The sequence below is a fragment of the Perissodus microlepis genome, chromosome 15 (assembly GCF_051167445.1).
Source record: "Perissodus microlepis isolate ML-2025 ecotype Zambia chromosome 15, ASM5116744v1, whole genome shotgun sequence".
In the NCBI taxonomy this organism is placed as follows: Eukaryota; Metazoa; Chordata; class Actinopteri; order Cichliformes; family Cichlidae; genus Perissodus; species Perissodus microlepis.
In genome coordinates this window covers 28,466,111-28,485,364 of record NC_140475.1, presented here as the reverse complement: position 1 = coordinate 28,485,364, position 19,254 = coordinate 28,466,111, and the positions used below count along the sequence as shown (strand labels likewise).

General features: G+C 37.5%; 1 protein-coding gene across 2 annotated transcripts; it reads left to right on the top strand.

The window, feature by feature from the left end:
• Window positions 1-17,823, top strand: LOC146372354 (solute carrier family 22 member 6). 2 transcript variants are annotated; one of them, XM_084954073.1, is made up of 10 exons: window positions 1-586; window positions 2,069-2,172; window positions 2,307-2,461; window positions 3,132-3,300; window positions 3,696-3,819; window positions 7,385-7,494; window positions 10,913-11,124; window positions 11,240-11,348; window positions 13,915-14,127; window positions 15,456-17,823. In XM_084954073.1, the coding sequence occupies exons 1-10, from the start codon at window positions 236-238 to the stop codon at window positions 15,535-15,537; spliced, it is 1,629 nt and encodes a 542-aa protein (XP_084810199.1). In that variant the 5' UTR covers window positions 1-235; the 3' UTR covers window positions 15,538-17,823. The 2 variants fall into 2 exon arrangements, with proteins under 2 accessions (XP_084810199.1, XP_084810200.1); XM_084954074.1 differs by lacking the exon at window positions 15,456-17,823 and having other exon boundaries at window positions 12,417-14,028.
• Window positions 17,824-19,254: the final 1,431 nt, after the last annotated feature.

The window sequence follows — 19,254 nt, the reverse complement described above, 5'->3', positions numbered from 1 at the left end:
TTAGAGTGCGGCGCAGCACAGGTGTGACTGCATATGAATGAGAGTGACTCTGCCAATCATTAGCCTGGCACAGGCATAAATTACAGCCTTTTTTTCTTAGACATTTGACTGAAGCTTTGTCTGCTTGTGCATGTATTCCAGCTTCATTTTAGGAGCTCTTTTGGACTTTCTGAATTAGATCCGATTAGTTATAATAAGGCAGATTTTAACTGTGCATTCACCAACAGTCAGCACAATGAATTTTGATGAAATCCTCTCTGTTATCGGAGGCTTTGGGAAGTTCCAGAAGATCTTATATGTGTGGATCTGTCTACCTCAGATCTTTCTGGCATTCCACATGCTGGTTTCAGTCTTCACCGGGGCAGTCCCTCCTCATTTATGCCGCTTTCCCGGGCTCTCAGCGTGGACTCCAGCCTCTTCAAACTTCAGCCTTCTAACCACCCGTGATGGACAACTTGGCCTGTCCTGCACCGTCCCTTTAAACCACAGCAGTGCTGAATCTCTTGGCAATGGACATCCTACCGTGAGCTGCCCGGAGGGCTGGGAGTACAGCACGGAGACATTTCAAAACACTATAGTAACTGAGGTGAGTGGAAATCCAGCAGCCTCTTGGATAAACCCAGATGTGTTCAGCATGCAGATACGGAATGTGGAGAGACTTAACACTTTTATTACAATGGCCTCTGGTGACATTTGAGACAGGGGTGAATGGGGTTACAGTTGAGAGCTGGACTCATGCAGGGCAGGGCCCTCTAGGCATCCCTACATACTTGGATAATGATTTTGAAACATACACGTGAGGGGCGGGGAGCAGCAGCAGTTACATGACCAAAATGATGTAACTGGACAGGGCACTGTCACATGTAAGACACAATTCATCTCCAGTAAATACAGTAACTAAGCAGAAAATTAAGAGTTAAGTGCAGTTGATTTAGGACAATCGACTCATCATTTGATTAGAAGATGTATGTCGGCCTGGAGCATTTTAGCTTTTTATGCTATAAAGGACCTCACTGGTCTGTAATGTTAGTTCTAAAACCAAAGAGCACTTTGGTAGAGCGTCCTACAAACGCTCTAGAACCTTTTGTTGAGACAAAGTTAATGAAGTTTATGAAAGGCTGCAGAGTTCTCTCTACCACAAATATCCAGTCGGAGACACTGAACAAGAGAGACACAGAACTTAAAGAATCCACCCATCCATTTTTTTTTTACCCAACTCAGAATCACGGTCGGCCTGGAGCCCATCCTACCTGCCATAGAGGGAGCGGAGGGGTACACCCTTGACATGTTAACTGCTCGTCGCAGGGCTCACACAGAGAAACAAACAACCACTCACACTTACGTTCACACCTACAGCCAATTTACAATCACGAATTAAGCTAACCCCACTAGCTGCATGTCTTTGGACTCTGTGTGGACAAAACATGCAAACGCGAGGACAACATGCATACTTCACACTGAAACACTTCAACCAGATGTCAGATTTGAACCTAGGGCTTCTTGCTGTGACCTTTCTGCATCACTGTGCTGCCCAACTTAAAGATTCCTGAATTCAAATTTACGGGAGAGTGCCACAACACCAAAGATAGTGATTCTCTACATGAACCTTTTCTCTCTGGGTGACCACTGAAATTATAGTCAGGTGACACAAGGCTTTAACAAAGTGCAGTTTTCCTTACATATCCCTATGTGATCAAGCTCTCTCAAGGTCCAAGAGTAAAACATAATGTTTTAAATGATTCCCGAGTTCTTAAAAAAATGTGAAAAATTCATGTTAGTGCCAACACTATTATTAGACCTTATTCTGTGAGGGACATGAACGTCTCCTGCTATCTCGTCAAATTTCATGATGATCACATCCAATCTTTCTGAGATATCATGTCCTTGAGTAAAGGGTTTGTCTAGGGTGACTGTGGGGATCAATTTGTATTCTAGCTGTTTAAAATCACAGAATTGTCTCCAATCCCTTTCAAAGTAAAGCATTTGTACCAATGTGCCACTCACTTCGCCTTCCTGTTTTCCACTGTTTAAGAGTTTTCATGAAACATCTTGCTTTTCTTCCTCCTAGTGGGACCTGGTGTGCGATAATGCCAGCCTGAACAATGTGGGCTCATCTATCTACATGTTTGGCCTTCTTGTTGGAGCGGTTGTGTTTGGACACTTGGCTGATAAGTAAGTTAAACATAGCCATTTCAGAGCACTATTGATCTGAATACAAGGTACTTTACTCTTTTAGATTTTGTAGTGGTAGAATTTTTTGAGTGTCATTTACTGGAATGACTAACTTCTGAAATCTTTTGTTGCAGATACGGTCGCAGGATAATTATCCTTGTCAACCTAGCTAGCCAGGCTATCTTTGGAGTCGCTGCTGCTTTCGCACCTAATTTCTACATCTACACTGCCCTTCGCTTTATGGTTGGAACATCCATCTCTGGTGTTATCATGAATGCCTTTGTCCTTGGTCAGTGTCCTGCAGTGGTTACATGAAAACAGAAGTTAAACAAGATGCTAAATGTCTTCACTGTTGAAGTGTCAATAGTGCAGATAAAAATTCTGATCAGCACGATATGTGTATTATCCTTTGACCAAGATTATTAACTTATGTGAATTGTTGTTGTTCAAAGGAATTAAAAGGAAGTAATTCAAAGAAAAGTTTTCTCACATTACAAAAACATGTTACGTTACCAATACTGGCTAGACTGGTGTGGTTTTACGTACAGTTTTTGCTTCTCCTTCTTTACTTTGAAGATAAATGAATGTGGTGCACAGTGCTTACAAGATTACAAAGCATGGCGTTATAAACCTAAACTAAAATCTGCATTTATAATTACCATTAGATGTTATGAAGGGAGAAAATAGTTTCTTCTCTCATAATTTAACAAGAATGAACAATTGGGCTCAACCACAGTTTTAATGGTGGCACTCCACCATTTTGGCACATGCAGGTTAAATTTGTAAAAAAGTACTAGAGTATGTGTACAGTGACATTTCTACAATAGAAAGTAGTTTTAATCAAAGACTTGACTGATGTTTTGAGGGCAGTGCTTATTTATTTATTTTTGGTATATCTTTCATACAGTATTTTGTACTGTGTGTCAAGCTTTGTGTATTAATATGTTCTTACTGCACAGGCACAGAATGGACCGGATCAAAACAGAGGATGTTGGCGGGTATAATCACAGACTACTTCTTTGGCTTTGGCTACATTTTTCTGGCCGGTGTGGCATATCTCATAAGAGACTGGCGTAAACTGCAGTTGGCTATATCCGCACCTGGCTTCCTCTTTATTTTCTACATCTGGTGAGTGTGGAGCAGCCCAGCCAAGAATTTTGACTAGTTTCCAAAAATGATTTGGTAAAAGTATCAGAAAGCAAAGAAAGAAGGGAAATAATCAACAACAGACTGAGTTTTTGAACACTGTGGTTCAGAAAATAAAACCTACAGCCAATGCTCACTGTTGTGATTTATATGAAATTCCTCGCAAGCCAGTGTGGTCTTACAGAAAAACACGCTGACCTACTTTTGAATTCTTCCTGTTTGTCCCTTACTTTAATACTTTAATACTACAGTCAATAATAGCTGAATTCTACTAAGATGTTTGAGAGTTAGGTGATGTGACAAGTCATAGCTTCCAATTAAGGCACCGAGAGTCAAGTATGTGTGTAAAGAACAACTATCTGTAATATATTTTTTAGGGTTTTGCCAAAGTCTGCTCGCTGGTTAATGGCCAATGACAGGACAGAAGAAGCATGGAAACTGATCCAGAAGGCAGCGCAGATAAACGGGAAGCCCCTCATTAAAGACCTGGAGATGTGTCAGGTACAGGTTAATTCTGTCTCTTACACATGAGCTTTTTTTTCTACAGCTGTCATTGTAGAAAAACAAACAGCAAACACTCGAAACTGACATTGAGTGTTGTGCTGACAGATGTCTGATGGTGGGCCACTAAGCCTACTAATACTAGTCTACTACTACTACTCATGGTCTTACTGCACACTAAGGTCTCTATGTCAACTCATTGAAAAATTTAAGAGACCATAAAAATTTAGTTTGTTCATCAAAGATCTAAAAAAAAATTTTTTTTTCCTATCACCAAATTTTAGGATTAGCCTATATGACATAGATCTCAGAAGATTTCAAGATTTAAAAAAAAAAAATAGTTTGTCACATTCTAAATATTTAGATACGTCTAAAGCTGAGATTATTCTGTTACTGGACTCTTCGTTCTTCATATTGGTTAGACACTGCATTTGTCTTTTTGGTCTCCCTAACATGCACAGTACTGCAAATAAACTGATGATGTCTGGAATCTTATCAAATGTAACAATACCATCAGGGAGGCATCACTAAAACCTTGAAAGTTTGAAAATGTTGAAAAAACGAATACATAGCAAATTTAGAAACCACCGAAAGGAAGTGAGAAAGCATGTTTTTGTCATTTTGGTGATAGACTCTTAAAAAAATAAGTTTCTCTTCCTGTCGTGAGCTGAAATTATGGAACTTGCCATTTCATGTTGCTGACTAAGCAGTTCTTAGTATCCTTAGTAACACATGTAGCACTGGCCTTATTAACAGTCCCATCAAATTAAGTAGCTTCATTAAGTAGCTGTCCTACATGAGTGCTTAGATGATCGTTATAGATTTCCAGATATTCATTTCAGCTTTAAGTAAACACCTAAAACAAAAATTGCCAAATTCAGTGAGAAACAGCTGCATAACTGTTTTGCCAAAGCGAACAGTCTTGGGCCTTACAGATGAAAGACAGGGGAAAAATTTCCAAATGCAATTAAATCTGTCTCTCTCTCACTATTCTGGAGTGAGCTTTGAAAAACTACAGCAAATGTTATTTTTTTTTATATGAGCCTTATGACAACAAAGAAAAATGGTATTATTACCTGTCACAGTGTGCGGATGCAGACTGTGTGGAGTGAAGAGGAGGGCCCAAATGCAGACACGCAAAAACAAAACTTGATTCTAACAGAAAACCTGCCGTTTATTATGGCATTATTGAGCAGTACAAAAAATAAAAGCGCAAAAATAATTTGAAGCATCCTAAACATGAAAAAACCTGGCGAGGACAAAATAAACATGCAAAAAACCTTAAACGTGACAACTTGGCATGAATCCACAAAGACCTGGAAATATGGCATAACGTGGCAGGACAGCAGACAATCGGACAACGAATGAATGAAGACTCAAAGATCAAATAAATGAATGAAATGACCCGGGATCATGGCATTAACTTAGCTTTAAAAAACACTTCTCAAATTTGATCCAACAGAAATGAAGTACAACAATGCTACATTGTAGTCATGGTAATACCTGGTGGAAGAGATAAAGTCTTTGTGGTTGGTTGCTAGCCGATGTTCAGTTGCTGTTTGCCCCTGTAATGTATTTACTACTCTGTCATTTGTAAGTCACCAGTATCCTGCAAGGAGCCACTGCTGAAAAAGGTTATCTTGCCTACCTGCCCAATTCGCGTCAATAAGTGGTTATTTTCCCATCTTCACTGGAAGTTGCTGAAAGTCATTGACTCTGTGTGATCTCGTTACTCCCTGTGTGAACAAGACTTAAATGGTGCTCCTCTGATGCTGATAAAAAAGGACGAAGGTGCCAAGTTGTCCCCACTTTGCAAGGTTGCCAACAACTTGTCACTGAACGTGGATGTAGCCACTTTAACATCACCCACTGCTTTTTGCACTTTGTTTTTTGAAGCCTGAATAGTACTGTTTTGGAGGATTAAATTGACAAGGGGGTAAAGTGCTCAGCTATCAGTTTGGTTAAACTCTACAGCATTATTTAGTGCTAAGAAGCTTAATAATACTTCCAAGTCTAGAAAAAACATGAGTTTTTTTGGTTCTGCATAGTACACTGCACAGACATGATGCCCTTAAGGTTCTTTATTAAAGTTGCAGTAGGCTCTTGAAAGTGTACATTTTCCTGGAGTCAGATTAGAAAAAAAATAAAACTACAGATTTTGAAGGTGTTTTGTTTTCATCTTTTTTCCTTAATGGTAGTCTAAAAATGCAGTTTGGCTAGTAAATGTGCTCTTTGGCCCTGGGATTAATGGGGTGTCTATAATGCAGGGCATTTCAAGAGCTTTTAAATTCCCCATTTTGCATGTGTATGATCAAACGAATATGGAAGCCCGTTTCCGCCACCAAAAATACACCGAAAAACAGGTATCCATAACTCGAAATTTTGAGTTATGTTTCTCAAAATTTTGAGTTAATAAGTCAAAATTTCGAGAAACATAACTCGAAATTTTGAGTTATGGATCCTTTGTTTGTTTTTTTTGTGGCACAAACGGGCTTCCATAAACGTATATACACTAATATGAACTTTACAAATATCTGGCTTGCAGAGAGAAGTCTGCCTCTGAAGTAACCCAGTTTAACATCTAAGCATCTTGTGGAGCTTTTCTTCATCTTTTGTTAGAACTGAATTTGTCCTGTAGAATATGCAAAATATAGTCATTACTTACACCTCACAGGTTTTAAAAGAAAACTTGAAAACAGAATCTCTTTTTTGTTTGATCACTGTCATCTGCAGTTTCAGCAAAAAACATATGGAAAACTACAAAAACCACAGGCGTCTGCTCCATGAAATATCTCTGACTTTATTGAATGTGCAGTAAATCCTTGTGTCCCGAAGGTTTATGTGAACCAGCTGCTGGGATGGTCATATAACCGCACATTTCCCATTTTTTTTCATGTTACAATGCAAGAAATCACTGACTAAAATTTGAAGCCCTGCTCATGGTCTCAGACACTCACAGGTTTTGTCAAAAGTCTGTGTGAATCAATTTCAGACAAGCACACATACAGCGTCATCTGTCAGCAGGAGCCAGCCGTCTTTCACCATTACTGGAAAAGTGCACAGGCTCAGTAAAAATAAAACACAAATCAACTACTGGATTTGCACAGAAGCTCATCTCAATGTATTTTTACACTTTGTGCATTTCTTTTTTTATTCAGTGCTACTAAATATAACTGTTTCCACACACACAGCTCTGCTAACGTGCTGCTCATGCTACGCTCTTTATACAGACGTGGCTTTCCACTCAGCTGTAGTGTTGTAGGTAGAAAGGTAATTAAACACAGCTTAGAGCAGATATCATTAAAGCACTAGAAGCAAAGATAAATAATGTTTCATTACAAATGAATGTCAAGCATAGTTTTTATTAGCAGTGAGAATATTCCCTCTATGACACTGCTATTCTATTTTTATCTTCCTCTGTTATTCAGGAGCCACTACTTATTTTCATGTGTTTTTTGATAAGTGGGTATCATTTAAACATGCAAACTATTCAAACAGAACTACTGAACATATTTTGCACCTTCAACCACAGACACTGATACCTATTGTCTTGTTTGTTTCACAGCAGGTCTGTAAAACCAAAGAGAAAACTGTGGCGAAGAACAAACACTCGTTCCTTGACCTTGTTCGAACACCAAGAATGAGGAAGCACTCTCTGATTGTCTTTTATCTGTGGTGAGTATAAGCACATGTTTTTTTCAGTCAGAGTCAGACTGAGCACAAGACTGCTCCTGAGGGTTCACGCTTATCATCCACATCCCCACCTCTGCATGTCGGCCTTCAGTCCTGTCTAAGGGGACCTTTTAAACTCTCAACAGGGGCTGAAGAGTCTGTCTGAAACATGGATTTGGGAAAGCAATAAGGACAAATTAGTGCTATAAGCTCAATCAAATTTCAAACAACAACAGAAAAAATGACCATGGGAAAAACAAATGAGTAAGCTTGTCTTGCTTCTAAATACTCGAGCCTTATTTATCCAGGAAAAATGTAACATCTGAACAAAATCTCCATGTAAGACCTATTTGAATTTGAACTCAAAACAAACAAATAAATCAAACTTATTTGATATACTTCATAACATGGCTGAATATTAGCACTTAGCTCATGCTAATGCCAGCTAGCTAATTTTGGTAAATCTGTATTTCTGGGACATAAAATGAAATTTTATGGGCTTAAAATAGACTTACAGTAGAAAGAGAACAGCTGAAATAGCAGTCAGGCACCTAAATATTTAAGGTCGAACTGTGAGCTTATCAGCTAACAGTAGTGTTGGCTTGCTAACCTATATGTAATGCACTTTGATAGCATCTCTGGCACATCTTTGCTAACTGATGTCACACAGGTTGCGAAAAACAGCAAGCCACGACTAGCTGGGATGTGCAGGCCATGAACCAAGTCACAGAGGGCTTGTGGGCTCAGTGAAACACTCATTAGCTCACTGGGTTAAAACAACATTAAAGCTGGAAAACCCCCTCGAGTAATAAAGCCACACCACACTGTGTGCACAGTTTTACTTTTGGCCCTAAAAAGATAGAGGAAGCAGTTTGGAGTTTTGTGGCTCTTCAACATTCCCTGCAGTCTAGAATTTTGCTTTTTGACAGTTTGTTTTTCTGCCTCTAATCTGATTATGAAAAGCTACAGTGGAAATATCATTATTAACAAAACAACAAACTATAATATCAACCAGCCTGAAGGATTAGTACTCAGAACTTAAACTTGATATATCAAAGTAAATACTCCACATATAAAAAGGAATTTGCAGTTACCCTTCTCACTCAAGAAAAAAAGGAAAAACTGGACCAGGGTCCGAGCCTGCGGAACTAGTTTGATTCTACTTACAGTTGAGGTGAAGCATTAAGACTTATATTGTTCCTAAGGGCTAAATGTCCTGTTAAAAATATAAAGGATGTCCTGTCATATCACATTTTTCATGGCTAAGGATGAGTGCCTTTGGTTTTCGCACCACGGAATTCTCAAATGTGAATCCATCAGTGCAATAAGGGGTTTATTCACTGCAGCCCTGCTAAAATATCCATGTTTACAGATAGTTCTTACTGACAGTCAGATGAGGAACAGTTAACCGTGTGCTTTTTTTATACATATTGCCCTATCGCACAAGCATCGCAGTCATCAAATAGCTTTTATTGATGCATTTCCTATTAATTGAAATGCGGATGTTGCTTTAGTCCCTGTTCCTGTCGAAACACGAGATAGTCATCTGTGCCCGAGCAATAAAGTCTTTGTTTTTGTCACTTCAAGCTTTTCCATTTGCTGTTTTGATGCTATAATCAGAATCAGCTGACCTTACTCTGCATTTCTTTCATACTGACCACATATCTGGCGTGGATGGTGATTGCTTAATTGTACCAAACAGTGAATTGTACCAAAGTGGATTTGCAGTGTTACTCCAACTATCCTTAAATCTACTGTGAATCAGTGTGTTGTAAAAATAGTCCAGCAGGCTGATTTTTACAGCCAGTAAATGTAAAAATGATGCAGAAACTACAATGTGCAGAAGATGGACTACAAAATGCACAACTTAATTCACCACAACCTGTTCTACCCCCATTGTTTTATGTGGGGCATTTAAATGAGAACCACGCATGAAAGATAAGGTAGCACAAACCCTCCTTTTGACTTTAAAAAGCAGTTGGATTTACAAAAGAAACACAGTCTCCGTTTGTGACTAAATGAGTCACGTAAATGTGGCACACCATTCCCTGCAAATTCCAAAAAATCTAATAAAAAAAAAACTTATGTCTTATGCTTGTTGTGTTTGTTACAGCTGCAACTAGGAGAGTTGAGTTTTTTAGGAGGGGGAGGTTATCAGAACAAGTATGTAATCTGCACTTTGGCTCGAAGTTATGTCAAAACTCTCTGTCTAAAAACTCTTCACTCAGTCCTCCTGCTCAGTGTTTAGAGGCGAACCCCACTTAGTGCTCCTCAGTAACACAGCAAAAATGAACTGAACCGTCACTTATCCCTTGTGATTATCCTAAAGGCTGCAATACAGCAAAGTGCATTACAAATTTAAACCAAATTATACGGAACCTTAAACAGACTTTGATCAGTTAACAGAGTTCGTCATCTTTAAAGAGCAATTCTACATTCTTCATGCAGCAACAACCTAACGAGAAGTGGTTTTCCTTCCAGCGTTGTGATGTTCCGAGATCAGCCTTGTTGTTAAAACTCTAAATATATCAGCAGGTTATGAAAAGGAAAATGCTGTTACAGTTTACATTTCCATGAGTTGCTCCACTTTGTTTATGCTTTAGATTCTTTTTCTCGAGTTTTCGAATGGTCAGTAAAGATAAAGCGGTTTAGTTGGCTGTGCTGGGAATTTTGCTGAAGAACTTACTCACATGCTTGCAAGAGAAAAAAACAGGGGTTGAATCAGAATAATACAAAGCGACCAGTGACCTGTCGCCGTTGTCACAAATGACATTTCAGTTTGCTGCCTCTTTCTATTGTCAGATTGTGAAAAAAGAGAATTCTGGGACTGCATGGCACTTCTTTCCTTAGTATTTAGTGAGTTGGATCAGTCACTTCTTGGTCACTTATCTCACTTAGGAATCTTCCTAAGCAAAACAGACTACTGGAACACACCCAAAGACTGTATGCACTCCAGGGAGATGAATCATATGGCATACGTGAACTTGATCAGAGAACAAGAGTGAGAAACAAAGGCGCAAATTGAAAAGTCAAAAATCTCCATAAAGATGTAACTGCAAAATAAAAACTAAAATAAGAAGTAACTGAAGGGGCAAACAACAGCTTAGACAAAAAGGAAAAACAGGAACACACACTAAGGGGAAAAACACTAATGAACAGAACAAGCTCAACTCTCTGTGAGGCTTTGCTGCTCATTACTTAGAAAACCAAGTGAACCAGCTTTGATTTGGGTTTGTTTTACACTATGTAACTTATTTTGGCATCATCCTGTAGTAACTTCAAAGACTAACAGCAGTGGGAATTATCTCATTTTTCCATGAACAACAAGTAATACATTCAAAGGTATAAAGGAATGACATTTGCCATGACATTTCCCTTCAAGCAGAAGCATTTCTTTCTTTCTTTGCTCCTACATTCTCAGGTTTGTCAATGTCCTTGTGTACTATGGCCTGTCCCTCAACATTTCTGACTTTGGAATGAATATATACCTGACTCAGATGATTTTTGGTCTGGTTGAGATGCCTGCGCGCACAATCACCCTGTTCACCCTGAACCGCTCCCGTAAGATCTCCCAGCTAGCTTTCTTAGCAGTTGGAGGCACTGCCTGTCTGCTCACCATCTTCATCCCCGATGGTATGAACACACGCTCAGGACAGCTTAGCTGGACTGTGCATGATTAACTCTTTGCCCTACTTGTTCTAAAAATGTAGTTTACAGCTTTTCTCGCCATCCTTTTATCTTCTTTTAGATTTGTCTGTCGTCAGAACGGTCTTGGCCATGATTGGAAAGTTTGGAATCACAGCCTCTCTGTCTATTATTTATGTGTATTCTGCTGAGGTGTTCCCCACTGTTATAAGGTGAGTGTTACCCTCCAAACACCCTGGAGTCTTACAACACAAAGAGTTCCTTCACTGTCTAAAGCTAAACATGTTCTGGCTAGCAATTTCACTTAAACGGGCTGTGTTATTATCAGAACTGTGGAGTCTTCTAAAGGCAGCTGCTAATGGTGCCACAAAAGCAGTTTGACTAGAGGCAGTCAGTGATTGTTACCTAATGGTATTTTTTTGGAAACACAAAACATTTTCGCAAGTTGTTTCTGGAATAATTTTCCAAGATTTTGATTGTATTACCTGTATTACCATGGTACGGTAAGAAAAAAACATCAACATGTGTATATGAAGATATATATAATATAATCCATATTATAATAAATAAATTAAATCAAATATATATTATAAAATATAACACACACACATACATACATACATATACACACACACATATATATATATATATATATATATATATATATATATATATATATATATATATATATATATATATATAGATAGATAGATAGATAGATAGATAGATAGATAGATATATATAGATATATACATACACACACACATATATATATATATATACATATATATATATATATATATATACACACACATATATATTCAAAAAAGTCGGAACATGACTTTTGGTGTTTCTTTGTTAGCTCATCCAAAAATCCACTTATTCGGCCGATGAAGAGTTCTTTCATTAACTACATCACTATATCAAAGCCTGGGTAAAAGGCTTATCAGGCTTATAGAAAAGCTTCATTAGCCCAAATACTTACCAACAGGAAACCAGGTTTTAGATGTATGGCACACCGGATTACTGGTCAAACTGTCTGCAGAGCAGTTTTGAGACTTGTCCCATTATGATTAATGTTGAAATTGTTTACATTTATTTTTTTCGGAAGTGCTAGATTAAATTGAATACAGCAAGGTTTAGGAAAACTTAAAAAAATATCCCATGATACTTAAAGTATCTCACTCATCTGACTAACTAGTGTTAGTGTTAGAGTTGGTTTTGCTAACGAAGTTTAGAATGTGGTTAAAACGCTGCAACTTTCCTTTCCTTTACATCAGGCGTATCAAACATAAGCCCCGGACAGACTTCTATTTGGCTGACAGGATGCTGGAAGAGGAGGATGACAGGAAAAATGTGAAGGAGGACATAGATTTTGGACTGCATTTGGGTTATGTTTGATAGCTTTTTTATTTGTGCTAACATGTTTCTTTCAGCTATTATATCAGCATTTCTTTATAATGTAGAAAAACTGAGACATACTATTATTAAATAGGATTTAATGTATAGTTGAACATATTTACACTGGCAGGAAGAGACTTTAAAGCCTATAAAGAGTTTAACATCCCTACTTTAGATATATGAAAATCCCACAGGACTGAACCTTATTATAACCCAAAACCGACCTCCCTAACCCTATATAGGTGTCTGGTGATCTGGTGAATTTAAGCACTTATACATTTACCTTGTTGCCATAAATACCAACTGGAATTATTGAGATATCATTAAAATAATGTCTTTATGATTATTGCTGGCTGTATCTTAATCCTGAGAATGCTGTTGTCGTGTATTACAAACATGTGTTCATTCTAATGCATAAGGAAATCACTATATCTATTAAATTGCAAGAATCCAGCTTTGTTCCATTTACTAAGATGGATTCATGCATGACTTACATTACATGCTTGTTATTAAGAGTGTTCACAGATAAGAAAGGTGGAATAGTGTAAGTGAAAATATAAGGTATACATTACTATCTATAAATACAGAGCGAGAAAGCAATAGCTGTAATGGAAATTAAGTGCAGAAACGACCCCCCCACAGAAAAGACAAATGCCATAAAGACATTGTCTGATAAGAAATCATTAACCAACAATGGCACTCAGAGAGTGCAAACCTCTGTCAAGGCAGCTCTCTCTTGGTACAGTACTTACTTTTAAGGGAAATGATTTCTGGATGCAAACTATAATGTGATATTTAGAATCCTCACACACTAGTATTTGTTTCCTAAATTTTACCAATACAAAAAAGGCCGGAGAATTTACATTTTTAAAGATAAAATATATTTTATCAAAGTTTGACCTAATTTGACCTTGAAGAAGAGGTCAGAGGTCCAAAGTAATGCAATATTTAGTATATATCATCCCTTTATGCTTAACTGTTGTCAGTGCAAACAATGGTGGTAAGAAGCATAGTTTTAAATAGCACTATTATCACTTTGAATTTCAGGTCACTCTATTGACCTTGAAGGACTGGTAAGAGGTCAAATGTGACATGATATTTTAAATCTTTATACAGTACTTTCTATATGCTGACAATACATACATACATACATAGTTTCTAAGGTATGAGTCCTTTGTTGTTGACCTTGAAGACATCAGTGGATGTAAACCACATCTTGATGGATTATTCACATGACCCAACTCCACACACCCAATAGATTTCATCAGAATTTATTCAAAACTTTATGGCAGGGGTTGCAAAGTGTAGACAGAGATCACATTGATATCCATAATAAGCACCTGTAACCGGGCCCTTTGTATTCATTGTATTTTTCAGACAAAATGGGATTGGTATAGGCTCTATGTGTGCTCGCACTGGTGGCGTCCTGGCTCCCATGATGTACCTTCTGAGGGGGATCAGTCCTCACGCTCCCATGGTTCTGTGTGGCCTCTGCCCCCTGCTGGGTTCAGCCCTCACAATGCTACTTCCTGAGACGGCCAACAGGCTGCTGCCTGATAGCATTGAAGACGTTGAGGGATCCAATCACAGGTTTGACTTAACTGTTGACTTAACCTGAGCAAGATCATCATAGGTGCTGATCCTAACCCTATATTTTGAAGAAAGGCAAAATGTTCATTTTTAAATAATGAAAATTATTGCTGATCTGTGTCACTTTGATTGCCAAAACTTAGGAGAACAGTTTGATGAGAAAATGTATATTCACATAGCCTAGGGGTAAGGTTAGGATCATCTCTGAAGCCAGTAACACAAGCAAAATGAAAGAGAACTGAGAATTGGTTGGTCTCAGACAATTTCATCTTGCTTTTGGTTAGAGATGCAAAATAAGAGTGCAATGTAAGTAAATGTAATCAAATACTTGCTGCACCAAGGAGGCTACAGTGTTGCCTGGAGCCACATCAAGAAGCAGCACTTGCATCTTTTTTGTGAGCAATTCCATGTTTTATCAGAATTATTATCTGCAGTGTCAAGGAACAGGTATGAAATCATGGGGAAGAAAAAGAGAACTAAATATGACGGTATAGATCTTTCTTTGATCAATAAATGTGCGTAAATGTACGTACCAGTACGTACATTTGCTCGGCCACCAGAACTTTTACTTCCAGGAAGTTAGAAAAGAAAAGTGGCTTATATATATATATATATATATATATATATATATATATATATATATATATATATATATATATATATATATATATATATATATATTCCCTCTCGCCCCCGTGGACGGTCTCTTTATCCTATCCAAGCTCAGGTCTTCTACCAGAGCCCTGGGAGCTTGTGCCTGTAGATGTTGAAGGAAACTGTACTCAATGACACATTGACTTTCTTTGCGATTTCTCTGTAGGAAAGACCTACATTTTTAGGTATTATGATGGTCTGTTTCCCTTCCATTGTTAATTGCATTTTTCCCACCATTTTTGTAGCAACACACTACTTCTATAGTACAATACTGTTCATCTGATGCTCACGAAGTTATGGTACCACAGTGTGTTCCAACACTGCTTTTATACAGACAGAGGGGGGTGTAAGTAATCCAGGAAAGTTGGAACGCCTGTAGGAATTAGTAGAATCAACCTCCATTGCTTCAGAACACTTTTAAATTATTAACCCATGTTGTTTTACCTGAAAACGCCCTTTTTGTTTAATTCTGAAATGTCAGGTAATTCTATTAAAATTGTTTTGTTTTTTTTTAAAGCATCAATACTACCAGCACTATCAAGGAGTCCATTACTTTCTTCCTCTTGCAGGGTCTATATGTGCCTGTAGATCTGAGGGCATCTTCTCCACAATTCCATGAAAACCAGCGATTTTTTTATGACCTTCTAAAAAGTGCCCTCTTTTTCCTTTATTAGTGAGGAGGACAGCTGTCTTAAGCCAGCCATCTTCAATACTTCTATGAAGAACATCAACATCTGCAACACCAGTATGGACTGAAACACAACCACAGACCACAGACATTCTGTGTGTTTTCTATGACTGGTCTAGTCTATGCTTCCAGTGGAAGTCATGATGAGACTTAGGTCCTGTAAGTCACCCTAACTCTGAAGTTTTATATCACAATTTTTATTTCATTTGTTTTCAAATACATTTCTAGGTCAGTGTGTTATATTAGATTTTTTTTGTTGTTTTGATTTGGTCTCACCAAGTGTTATACATTGTAAAGGTTTATTCTGAAATCTATTTGGAGTCCTTAACAAGACACTGGTGCCATGGCAGATGCACTCAATGAAAGATTTGAACAGTCACAGCACCTCTTTGCTACATTAAAGCATACCTGAATATTTCTGCTAAAGCTTTTTGAACATACTTTCATATTACATGAGTGTGACTGTGAGCACATACTGCTTGGAACATGCTATTGAGAGATATATGGCTTTGGACTTACAGTCTAGAAACTATTTACACTGCTTCACTTGTTCCACATTTTGTCATGTCACATCCTTCCACATTTATTCCAAAATGGATTAAATTAATTTTTCACCTCAGAATTCTTCACACAAAAGCAAAGGGACAAATTGAAGTTTGCTTCAAATTCTTGCAAATTTATTAAAAGTAAAAAATAAATAAATAAAACATGTCAATAGGTATCCAGCTCGGTACTTTATTGAAGCACCTTTGGCAGCAGTTACATCCTCAAGTCTTTTTGAGTATGATGCTACAAGCCTGGCACAGCTTTTTTGAGCAGTTTCTCCAATTCTTCTATGCAGAACCTCCATCTAGTCAACTGGGGAGTTTCTCTGCACAATGGTTTCCTCCGGACATAATGTTTGGCTTTTAGTTCAATCCTTGTTTCAGCAGACCAGAGAATTTTGTTTCTGGTGGTCTGATTTAGCAAACTCAAAGTAGGCTGTCATTTGGAGTGGCACAGGTCTTTCAGGTCTCCATAGGTTTAACTTTGTCATTACAGGGTATTGTGTGTAGAATTCTGAGGTGAAAAACGAGTTTGATCCATTTTGGAATTAAACTTTAAAATTACAAATGTGGAACAAGAGGAGCACAGGAGAACAGGATGCACAGGCTGCACAGTAAAACTGCATTAATGTATTGTGTTTTTTTGTTTGGTTACGTTGTGGCAGCTCAGCAAGGTGTGAATGCAACGCTAACATGGCATTACCTCCAAAACTGTTAGTAAACAGTTGCTAGTTTATGCTGATATAATGTAATATTGGCATTGTTAGCACATTAACATAAGCAATTAATTACATCTGCTTGATGAATGCCCAATATCCAAAAAGAGACTTAAAGACACTGTAGAGCATGGATGGGCTATGAAATACAATGAATTCATGGGTTTATCTCTATAAGTGGTCTGTTTCTGGTCTGGTGTTTGGTCTGCAGTTTTAATTATTGCTGCATACATACACAGGCACGTACGTAAGCTTACTTTAACATTGTTTTGTCTTGGTGAAGTGAATGCTACAGTATGCAGTGAATTTTTTGAACAGCGTTCTAACAGTCTTTTATAAGCAGTTTGCACAAAGCCAGTTTCATTTAAAAACAAAAATCCAAGTTTGCTAAGGAAGAAGTAGTGCTAGTCTATGGTCAGTGTCTTCATAGAATAATGGTGTGGGAAATGTGGGAATGGGTGATGTTAAACTGCACTCATGTTTACAGTAAGAAGCAACAGCAGCAGCAGCTGTGTTTGAGGAAACGCTGACACTTACTGGTGAACAGTGAGTGTCACATCGGTTCTGACAGCTTAGTGACAAATACTTGAAACACAATATTCAAACATTGAAATCTTTTGTAAGGCTCTTACATGCATTTATATACAGCTGCATTGTTTTTGTGTATTTTTGTATTGTTTCGACTTTGCAGAAGAGAAGTCTGAATGAAGCTGTTATGTTTTTTACTGTCTTTCTTTGTACAATAAACGTTTGTTTGGGGAATTTATTCTGTGAAAACTCATCAGTCATTAGTAAGAAGTGGAACAAATCATGTAGGAGAACTAGCAGAAAAGGTTGGAAATGAACCCTTGGCTAATGATTTGACACATAAGACTTTCAGAGTGTTGCTGGAAGCTGCCATCAAAGAATGATTAAGATCGAAAACAACAGCAACAACAATTTTTGCCAAAAAATCTGCTCACGTAGAAACCTGTCAAACAGGTTCAGTGACTACTCTTGAATGAGAAACAATAAACCAGTAATCAATATTTACATAATATACATTTTCATTCATTGCCAAAGTCTACTTATCCTTCTTAGGGTTAAGTTTTGAGTGAGCATGGTGGTTTATAAAGGCAGGAACATAAGAAGAGCCACAGACACTTAATATCCTAGTTAATTACTAGCACTAATGTACTAATGACTCTAGTTAATTGCATTACACTGCATTTATATTGAAGGTAAGGGATAATAAGGGAGACTAAGACTTTAAAATCTATCAATATTTTCTTCTGCTTCTTTCATGCTATTACTTGGAGGAACATGGGGTTCATTCATGCAACATGTGTATTTTATACAATTTCAAATATCTGCTGTGAAAACCATCTACGAAGTAGACATAAATAGAGATCTATAAAGAACATCCAGAAAATAAGAGTGTTTTTAGGCCTTTTTTTTTTATCACTGGGAGAAAGATTTGACTTCTTGTTTAAAGAAGCCTGCTTTTCCATTGGAAATTAGAAAAAATGGAAAAATGACTAAAATAAAAATAAAAACTAGATCAAACTAAAATAAAGGTGTGGCTGGTAGGGTAGGCTAGAGTCATTAAGAGGCCAGATAACATAAGTAACAAGAGCTAAGGACTAAACACACCTTTAATAACTTAACTATGAGCACACGAAAAAGTCTTTTTAACACAACCAGTATTGAGACTGTGAAACATGTTCCTTCTGAAATTGTTGTATTTGTATTGTAGCACACACTCTACCACTGGCAACTAATTAAAAAATATATTATTGCATTAATATTATATTAATTTTTAAAAAGAAATAAGTGAAAATCTAGAAATAAGAAAAATAATCAACTAAATCCAAATCAAAACCTAATAGCTGGGGTTTAGACCATGGCCATAACGAGCTGTGAAGTCAAATAAGTAATTAAGAAGTAAAATAAAACTAGTTGACAGTAGAAGCCTTGTAGCTTACCTACCACCAGAGGGCGCAGTGATGCAGTCAATTAAGCTGGTGTTTCTTTTACATTACATACATCAATATTAAAGGACAATATTGATTGAAACCAATAAATATTTTTTTTAAATAATTAATTAAGGCTTTTTGTGTGTGTGAGAAGCCCAGACCTCCCTCTCCCCAGCCACCTCCTCCAGCTTGTCTGGGGGAACTCCAAGGCATTCCCATTCTAGCCAAGAGATATAATCTCTCCAGCGTGTCCTGGACCAATCCTCTGATTAGCAGCTTACCTGCTCTACCTTCTAAGATACAGCTACAGGTTCAATTAACCTGTTAACATGAAAGAAAACACATATTGTTATGTGTTGCAGTGTACAGCATCATTGTATGAGGTGTGAAGGATTAACTGTATCTATCCTTGTAGGAGCAGAATTAAATGAGTCTGTTACATAAAGTGTTCCACTAACGGCCCAGTAAGTGATGTTATAGTTACATTATCCCTGGCCTAAACACATGTGTACAATAATTAGAATACCATAGTCACTACTGCAGATTCGTACATAGTATACAGAAAAATA